Source organism: Coloeus monedula (genome assembly GCF_965178545.1).
Source record: "Coloeus monedula genome assembly, chromosome: 4".
NCBI classification, from domain to species: Eukaryota; Metazoa; Chordata; class Aves; order Passeriformes; family Corvidae; genus Coloeus; species Coloeus monedula.
The window spans coordinates 24,929,038-24,938,387 of NC_138784.1; the positions used below are offsets into that span (position 1 = coordinate 24,929,038).

The following is a 9,350-nucleotide window of genomic DNA, read 5'->3' on the forward strand; positions in this document are numbered from 1 at the left end:
GGGCATGCTGCCTGGCTTTGGAAAGTGGCTGAGAATTGCTAGGAAGCAGAGGATGGGATCTAAAGGAAATCAGAAACTGGACTTTATGCTGGGATTTGCATAGGAAAAGCAGGGCATCGTGCTTCAGCCTGCTGGAGGACAGAGGTGCAGGTATGTAGGAGGTGAACAAACAGCCATTTCCAGTCTCTGTGGGAATAGAGTGGCTATTCTGCATACCATGCTTTCGGGAACCAAAAAATCACAGCAAGCCCACAGCAAAGAGCAGCAGGCACTGGGCTGAAATCCCCTGTCCCTGCTTGGCACAGCCCCTTGGAGCCCCTCCCCCATGGGGCTGCCACCAGAGGTTTGCTGATGCTGCAGGTCGCAGTCACAGTGACCTGCAGCAATGCCAGGGGCTCGTGATCGTGCAAGGCCATGCTGTTGCATCTTCCTGCAGTGACATTCCCAGAGTCACAGGGCCAGGAGTGAGAAGGTTACAGGTGTGGGTGGCAGCGTGTGTTACCATCATGCTGTCATGAGAAACCTTCACCTCTGGGTAGATGAGAAAGAATGACATTTCTGTGGATGGATTGCTGTACTCTGAGGCACTGCATAGGCAAAAGAAGGCTCTACTTTGTCATGTTTTGGTAGCTGTTGCTATGTGTTTTTATGTCTTTAATATTATTGAGCAAGAAGGGATCCAGCGTGTGGGAAGGATTTTACAACTTCTGCTGCTGTTTATGTACAAATTGGTCCTGCCTTCTAGTTTCAGGCAACAGATGGTGCTGCCCCCTCTTTGGAAACAGACACAGACCAGCCTTCGATGCTGAGAGTCTGGGAAGAGTAGGTGGGAACAAATTGCACTTGTGTTTTGCCCTTGGCCTAGTCTTGGAGATTGGATTTGTTCCCAACAGGGAAGGCTTTTGTCATGATCTTTCTCATTTCCTCACTTCTCTTCTTGTCAATGATCTCCATCTCATGCAGTTTCTGCAAAGTACAAAGGGGGAGAGCTGAGCAGGGAGAAAGCCAGCAGCTTTTTTTTTCTTCTTTTCCCAATCTCAAATACAAAAACTCTATTTCCCTGATTAAGTTTCTCATGCAGAGATGGAAAGAAAGCTGAAAAACCTCTATCCACCATTCCCCAAATTAATGCCTGAGTTGTGCCATGAAGGGAAGCAGCTCTCTGCCCTCTTCCTTGCTCAGATACCAGAGAAGATTCTGCTTTATGATCTCTGACACATGGGATTCCCTCCATGCACTGTTCAGCCAATGCTCTTGCATACCTGTGAGATTTCAGTGAGGACAATCCCTTGATACTTCCTGCCCTGTCCTAGAGCTTCCATCTCTGCCAGGAATTCCCTCCTCTCTTGAATTTCATTCATCACTGATGGATAAGAGAAAGAACTGTGGAAACAGCATGCGGCCAAAAGGCAAGAAAACACATTTCTGTCTAGATCTGAACCCCCAATCTCCTAGCTCTGCTTGAACAGCAATCCCACCAGGGCAGGGGGAAATCTGCTGTAACACTCATCTTGCTCAACATGTCATCACAATACCTCAGTAGTCCCTTACATAATGGGAAATGTCCCTTCTGCCCAACTTCTTACTACTTCCAACTCCCAGGAACAGTAGTTTTCTAGTTTTCTTTGTGCAGACAATTCTCTTTTGCTCGTGGGCAATTTAACCAGTCTGTGGATGGAGACACAACCTGCTGTTGAGGTTCATTAGTTGACACACATCACCCAGTGCCTGCAACCATCCAAGACCAGGCATGGATCATCAGCTGCCGCTTTGCAGCACAGACCTGCAGCCAGCTGATCCAAATCCTGTCACAGATGTGTCAAGGATAACACTCAGCTTGTGACAACTGTTGGAGGCTACCAAGCATATGTGAAACCAGCTGCACTGACTCCCTGCAGCAGGGACCAAAGCACCTCTTCTGTACACTTTATGCTAGCACTGCCCATCTTTGTGCTACTCCAGCTGGCAAAGGGCTGGCAGGGGTGTACACACACACACTGAAGATTCAAGCACAGAGAGGTATTAGGCAAGGTTTTGCTATCCCAGTATACTCTGCAAGCCAAAGTCTTTCACTGCTTAAAATTTTGCTTGACATTTAAGCTTTGCTAGTATAACTGCTGTGATCCTGGAGTGGAATGGCCCAAACTGTGGTCAGGCTCTCAAGTGACCTGGGCTGTGTTGAGTCATGCTTGCTGGGAAAAGGACCAGCAGTACCTGAGCTTGGCTTCCCAGGTATCCCTGCACATACCTAGGCTATTCCCCTGCCAGCAGGGTGCATTTTGTGTGGGCAGCCCAGAGAGCTACCTGCCAGCAAACCTCGGCAGGATAAGCTCTGTGAGGATGACTGGATTACAGCATCACAGCAGCGAGTCCTTTCTCTTGGAAACTGGGCTTTGTGCCTCCTCCTGTAATGGGCTTCAGGTTACTGGCAACACAGCCTGCCGCCCCAGCCCTAGGGGGGAGCTGGCTTCCCAGGCTTCCTGCCTGCCTCCCTCCTGTGGACATGAAGACATACATTCTTCAAACCGATCAGGCTCAGCTACCTCCTCTTCTTTTTTCTGAATGAGCACCTGCTCCACCTCGTCCTCCACCACATCCTTCCCTGTTGCTAAGATGTTTTGAAGTCTTCTCTTCTCCTTTTCCAAATCTCCTGTGAATGCCAAAGGAAAAAAAATTATTATCAGCATGTCTCCTCATGGAGGAGCCTGATCACACTGCTTCCCTGCTAACTGTGCCAGAGGAAGGGTTACATTAATGTCAGTCCAACCCTGGACTATGTGCAAGCACCACACGGGCGTCCAGAGCCCACCAAACCAACATCAGAGGTTTGGTTCACATTTATGTGCTAGGAGCATGTAGTGATCCGTTCTTACTCAAGGACTGTGCAGGTCCCTATCACCTGTCACCCACTGAGCCGGTGGGCAGAAGTCAGCGAGCACTTACAGCAGATGTTCCCTCAGAGATCCATTTCTAAAGCATCTTTGGAGACTGAGAGTGTAAGGACATGGAGCAATCCAGATACACTGCCACTACTGAGACTGAGACAGAAGGGGAAGAGAGGCTGCAGGCAGCAGCATGTATTTATCAGCAATGTTTGCTGACTTACGTGTGGGCTGTGGCTTGAACTTCTCTCGGGTGTAGGCATCTCCTGCCTGGCAGACCTTGGCAGGTCGGAGAAGCGGTCTAGCTGGAAGCTTGTGGGGCTGACAGGCTGCTGTGTAGGAAGCAGGCACTGGCTGTTTGCCAGATGGAGGGAATCTCTGAACGGGCAGGGCATCTCCTCCTGGGGGATGAACCAAAAATAACAGCAAATCAGACAGAGGGGGCTCTGGATGGATGGATCTGGGCCATTGCCAGGAGATCTACCTGTTGATCCATAGTAGCATCACAAACGAAGACCCTAGTGCCACAGATGTCTCACCCTGGTCACTGGGCACGAGATAGGCTGTGGTTTAAGCCACACCGTTGCGTCTTGTTACCTGGCTGACCCGTGGGGACACCTCGCCCCCGTTTGTCCCCATGTGTCAGCAGCTGCTGTGCTGCTGTTTTAAAGCACTTGCCCATCCGAGCAGGCTATGGGCGAATGCCCCCGTCTCAAGCCGAGATGCAAAAGCTCCTCACCACAGCACACCAGCGGGCAGGAGAGCCAGGGGGCCTCACTCACGTTTCACATAGTCCATCAGGTATCGCTTCTGAGAGTGGGTCATCTGCAACTCCTCCATCATCGCTGGAAAACATGACATGTCGGTGAAGAGGCAGCAGAGCCGGGCTGCGGAACCCGCCCTGCGGCCATCCCCGCTCACAACACCAACCCGAAGAGGAAAATGCGGGTTTGGGAGACTCCAGCCGGGGCGGCGACACCAGCGACGGGCCCGCCCGGTTGTCGGCCCGCGGTGGGACGCTCCACTTCGGGGCGAGGCACGGCCGGCCGGACCCCAGCGCCCCGAGAAGCCGGGCCCGGCCCCGGCCCCGCTCCGCCGTTACCTCTCAGCAGCTCCCGGGTGCCTGGGCTGTACCGGGCCGGCCTGCCCGCCGCTGAGCGCTCGCCGCGGGCCGCGGTCCTCGCCACCTCCATCGCCACGGGAGGCGGCCGGGCGGGGGAAGCGGCGGCGGTCGCCACGGCAACGGCGCAGGATAACTTCCGGTAGCGTCACGGCACGCCCGGAAGTGGCTGCCGGAAGTGCGGGTGAGGGGGCGCCGGGCGGGCAACATGTCCGACAACGAGGACAAGTGAGAGCGGGGCGGCCGAGGGGAGGAGGGCGAGGCGGCGGTGTGTCGCGTCTTGGGGCGGTGGCGTGGGTCGGAGGGAGGCGGCCCGGCCCGAAGTGCGACGCGCGTGTCTCTCCCGCAGCTTTGACGGGGATGACTTCGACGATGTGGAGGAGGATGAGGGCCTGGAGGACCTGGAGAACGCGGAGGAGGTGGGTGCTCCGCGGGCCGCCGCGCTGGCCGGCCCGGACAGGCTCTGCCGGGCCCGCAGGGTAGCGTCGCGGCTGGGCTGGGCGGCTGCTGTGGTTGGGGCGGCCTCAGGGGCTCCCCCGACACCTCAGGGCCTCGGTGGCGGGTGCGGCTGAGCAGCTGCGCGGGTGTGTTTCCACCAGGAGGGACAGGAGAACGTGGAGATTCTGCCCTCGGGAGAGCGGCAGCAGGCAAACCAGAAGCGGATCACGACCCCCTACATGACCAAGTACGAGCGAGCCAGAGTCCTGGGCACTCGTGCCCTCCAGATAGCGTGAGTATTGCTCACTGTGTCCCCAGCATTGCCACAGCTGCGCCTCCCTTTTCACTGAAAAATGCTTTTCTGTTCCCTTAAAAATTCCCAGATCTCCTGAATCCTTTGCATGACTGCTGAGCTTGCATGAGATTTGCACCCTCTTGGTCAACAGTGGTGCACAGGACCATGCAGCTCTTAGTTGAACCTGAAGTGTCTGTGTCTCTCCTTGCCTGAACCTGTGCTATTTGTGCATAAAGAGGGAGCATTTAGTAGCCACAATGAGTTTTCCTAGGTCACAGGCAAAATTACTAGGGAATGGGACAAGACAGTTCTGGTTTCTGTCTTTTCTAAGAGAGCCAGCATGGACTGGAAAGTTCATAACTGGTTTGTAAAAGCTAATGGTGGAGGGAGAGATGCTTCAAAACAGCTTGAGTTAATACCACAGGGCTGTAAGACTTGGGAGTGGAGAAACCAACCCGAAATCTGTTTGAAGTGCAGTTGCATTGTGGGAAGCTGTAAGTTTTTTAAAGTATTTGCAATAATAAGGCCTTATTTCTAATAGATAATAACATTTTAAACTTACTTTAAGTGCTGTCAGGGCTGGCTGCTCTTAATCCATTTGCCTTTTTAGACTTGTTTTAATAGTAAAAAGTGTGCTTTTTGAAAAACTACCTTTTGAGTGAGATTGTTAGATAGTGGCAAGGGTTTGAGTTTCATCTTGGTTATATCCACCTTCAAAATGAGGCTTCTCTTGTGCATCATTGAGAAGTTCACAGGCAGCCAAGCTGTTCTTTGCACAGCCTGTGAAGCTGTTTTGTGCACGTTCTTTGAGCTGGTGAAAGGCAAGAGGAATGGGGGAAGATGAGGTGGGCCCGTGCCAGGCCTTCAAAACACTCTGGCACCTGGTTCTGCTTCACCTGCATCTTCTGCCCTCAGTGCTGAACCCAGACCAGCAGCAGCCCCCATGGCCTCACCCATGCATGACGTGAGCTTTCTCTGCCACCACTGTCCAGTGGATGGGTGTAGTCACAATCCTATGCAAAATGATCAGTTTTTTCTTCCAGGAGGTAAAACACATTGTAAATGCAGCCCCTCTCTTCCCCTGACCAAGGCCTGGAACCTGTGAGCAAGTGAGAATGTAAGAGATGTGTTGGAGCTGTAGGAGGCCTGCTCATTTTACAGCAGTTCCACCCTTTTCATTGGATTAATTTTAGAACCACTCTTTTCTAAATGTTTAAGTACAGCAGAGGGCGACTAGGAGAGTGTGGATTTGACCACTCCTTGAGCACGAGCTGGTTAGCAGAGCCTGAGCGATGGGACAAGAAGAACATTCAAGTAAAAGTTTGGTCTGTAACCATCTGGGGGAATTTTCTTCCTGAAGTGCACGACAGAGCAAATCAGTTTTGCCAGGAAGGTGTCCCACCCTCCTGCTTTATTGGCTGTAGTGGAGGTGACACATGTAGGCAGGTGTTTAGCTGTCCCGCTTCCCTCTCTGCATTTTTGCTCAAGTGCCTGTTGATGTCCTTCCTAGGATGTGTGCCCCTGTGATGGTGGAGCTGGAAGGAGAGACAGACCCCTTGCTCATTGCCATGAAAGAACTCAAGTAAGTCATGGATTTTGTACTGATTTCCATAAAGCCAGCAGTCCTCTCCTCATCCCGGCATTTAGCAGTTTATTCTAAGACAGCCTTGTCTTTCCTCAGTAACAGTGAGCACTATAGTTGCCTTTTCCTTTTTTCACCTTGGAGTTTCTCCACAGCTGCTCTCTCCCATCCTAGTTGCTCCTGCAAATACTGATGACTAGGAGTGCTCTGGATCTCTTCTACTTCACAGCCCCAGCGTTCTTTGTTTCTGTGATGGGATTGCAAGGTCCTCATCTTTCTGGAATCAATTTAATTCCCCAAATGGAATTGTTTAGAAGCAGCCATCTGAACAGACCTGTGTTCAGATGGAGTGCTGGCAAAAATTAAAATAAGGGTCAGGCTGGTGAGAATGTTCATTTCCTGCACCCTTGCGTGCTTGGCTTCTTGTGCTTTCCCCCTGCTTACAGAAGGTTAAACAAATCCTTTCTGGCTGTAGCAGAGGCAGCTTTTGGATGACCACTTGCAGGCCCACCTTGCCACAGCAGACCTCCCTGCTGTCCCACAGTTTTCCTGCATGACCTAGGTCACATGCAGGTATCTGTCAAGCAACTGGACCCTGTTAGTGATTAGGCCCCTGTCCCTGAACGGAATTGTCCCCCTGCTTCCCCAGTTTCTCAATGCACTGAAGCTGCTCTTGCAGATTTTATATCTACTACAACTCCCTTTGCCATTGCCAGAAGCTCCTTAGGCCATATTCCTGTCAGATCTCCAGGCTCAGACTGAGTTGCTTCCGGTCACTGCCTGCGTGTGAGCTCTGGAAAGTGAGTCAGGGTGGTGCATCCTGTTCTGTGCCAAAATTCAGTTGTAATTCTTGGCATCAGGGAGTTACTTTACTACTGGAAAAACAACCTCCCTGAATGTAAAGAAGTTGTGTTACTTTTCAGGTCTGATACAGTTGAAACCTGATACCCTGGCTGGATTCCAGACTGTCTGATTATGCTTTGCTGACTTAAATCTACTTTCATGAAGTTAAATTGTGTTCAGCATTTTGTTGCTCTCTAATCAGAAGCACTGGTAGCAGGTGCTGTGCTCCACCCCAGCTGTAACAGGTTTTGGTACCTGAATGGTCGCTGTTTCATGTATCCTTAAAATGTAACTGATGCTCTCAGGATGCAAAGTCCTCTGTAAATACCAGTTTGTCCTGGAAGTTCTCAGAATTCTGCCACCTTTTTAGTGTCATGTGGGAAAAAACCTTGCATCAAACAAAAAGTAGATTTGTTCTTCAAGTCCCTCGATTTATATTTTCCCTCTATATCCATGTTAGATGCTTGGTGTTGTCTTTTAGTGTGTTCAGACCACAAGGCTCAATTCCTGCAGTAGCAGCAAAGGTCTGAGAGGTCTTTGGTGTTCATAGTCTGAGGGTGCTGAGTGCTTTGCATCTACAAATGACAGAAGGTTGTTGGGATTTTGCTATATATCAAATCACTGGTGCTACACAGCTCTCAGTTTAATCTGATGATCTTATTGAAGCCGTCAAGCACCTCACTTCCATTGCCTGCTGAAGTGATACAGTGGAGATTCTGACATTTCTGTTCATCTCTCTCTTCTCTTCAGAGCACGCAAGATCCCCATAATCATCCGTCGTTACCTTCCAGATGGGAGCTATGAAGACTGGGGTGTGGATGAGTTAATTATCACAGACTGATCAGATTCCAGCCATTGTTTCCATTTTTTGTTTTCCAAGGATGTTTCTAATTTTGGTTAGTATTTGTGTAAATAAATTCTAAATCTCCCTATTTTAAATTATATTAAATTAAATGTATTTGTGGTTTTTTCCCCTTTGACTTTCTCTTTCATCTCAGTCCTACATGCCTGAGAGATGACTTTCTTAGTTGTCTCCACCAATTTGGGTACTATTTTTTTCTCTGTGTGTCATGTCCTATATTAGTAAGATTAGGGAGCCAAGTGCAATGCTGTTTCTTCAGCTTTCTTGCCCTGTTGAAGGCCTTGTCTTTTAGCTAGGCTAAAGTCTGCAGTAACTCCCTCCTCTAGCACTGCTCCTCCCTGGTTACAGGACTGATTTAAACTCCTGCTGTACAGAAATGGTCTGGCAGGTACTTTGGCTTTAGAAAGATTCCAGCCTTCCACTGCTGTCCCTTCTTAAAATGGGAGTGCTGAGACACCTCCATTGCTTCCCCTAAACAGTTGGGCCTTTGTGCCCTGAGCAGGTTGCTGTGGAAACCCCCAATTTCCTCTTTGGCCAGTGCTGACTGTGGGGCTTCTCAGGAGTATCGTAGAGCAGCTCTCATCAAGCTACCTATTGTTTCCATGCTCCCTCGCTGCTTATCAGAAGTGGGGATCCCCTTTCAGTGGCACTGCCCCAGCCGGAAGCGCGGCCGCCACTCGCCGTCCCACCAGCTCGGCAGGTGTGGGTTGTTGTTGCACTTGCTCTTGGTGCAGCCGTTCTCTGACACACAGTGGAACTGAGGTCCTGGGGATGGACCAGCCATCTCAGTTGTACATGCCCTGGTGGTTCTTATGGTGGCACAATGGTAGCTAAATCCTAGAGTTCCTTTGATCTGTGTTGTGATGAAAGATCAGTCATCTGTCCCCTTCAGGTACCTTGCACTCTCGCCTCTGATGTGCCGGGAGGTAACGTGCTCGAGTCAAGAGTTGGGTGGATGCCTTACAATCTGCAAGGGCTTCCAGCCAGCTGCTACCTAGTTTTCATTTCTTGAACTGTGTGCTTCAAGGTTCTTTCTCTGCCTGAAGAAGATCTGAGATTGGGCAGAACACACCAAATCCTTCTCAATTATCTTACTAAAAACAGCTCTCAGAGGTTTTGTTTTCTATTTTTAAAAAGAAGGAGGAAGGTGCACCTCACCTATGGTTTCTGCCTTATATTATTTTTTTCTTTACGTCCAGAAAGAGTATTTCCAGCTAGTTTGTGTTAAAGCTTGTGCCTATGTATAAAGTGATCGTTCTCCATGCTGTATGTGTGGTCAGTGCCTGCATGTGAGCATCTGTGTCCCAAAGGGAGTTTACACCCACCTG

The 9,350-nt window shown here is 50.4% G+C and overlaps 2 protein-coding genes across 2 annotated transcripts; one reads left to right on the forward strand and one right to left on the reverse strand.

Annotated features, from left to right (window-relative positions):
• Positions 1–861: 861 nt before the first annotated feature.
• Positions 862–4,075, reverse strand: LOC309572746 (UPF0193 protein EVG1; the record flags this gene model as incomplete). The annotated part of the gene is made up of 6 exons (XM_082281186.1): positions 862–966; positions 1,263–1,363; positions 2,516–2,650; positions 3,107–3,283; positions 3,665–3,727; positions 3,985–4,075. The coding sequence occupies 6 exons, from the start codon at positions 4,073–4,075 to the stop codon at positions 862–864; spliced, it is 672 nt and encodes a 223-aa protein (XP_082137312.1).
• Positions 4,076–4,175: 100 nt separating this feature from the next.
• POLR2F (RNA polymerase II, I and III subunit F) lies at positions 4,176–8,132 on the forward strand. The gene is made up of 5 exons (XM_082280992.1): positions 4,176–4,230; positions 4,352–4,421; positions 4,602–4,732; positions 6,246–6,317; positions 7,911–8,132. Exons 1-5 carry the CDS (start codon positions 4,211–4,213, stop codon positions 7,999–8,001), a joined length of 384 nt encoding a protein of 127 aa, XP_082137118.1. The 5' UTR covers positions 4,176–4,210; the 3' UTR covers positions 8,002–8,132.
• Positions 8,133–9,350: the final 1,218 nt, after the last annotated feature.

Excerpts from the sequence above, each read along its gene's own strand:
- POLR2F (XM_082280992.1), top strand. The coding sequence starts at position 4,211 with ATGTCCGACAACGAGGACAA. Across the intron at positions 4,231-4,351 it reads ATGTCCGACAACGAGGACAA|CTTTGACGGGGATGACTTCG; the intron begins GTGAGAGCGGGG and ends TCTCTCCCGCAG. Across the intron at positions 4,733-6,245 it reads ACTCGTGCCCTCCAGATAGC|GATGTGTGCCCCTGTGATGG; the intron begins GTGAGTATTGCT and ends TGTCCTTCCTAG.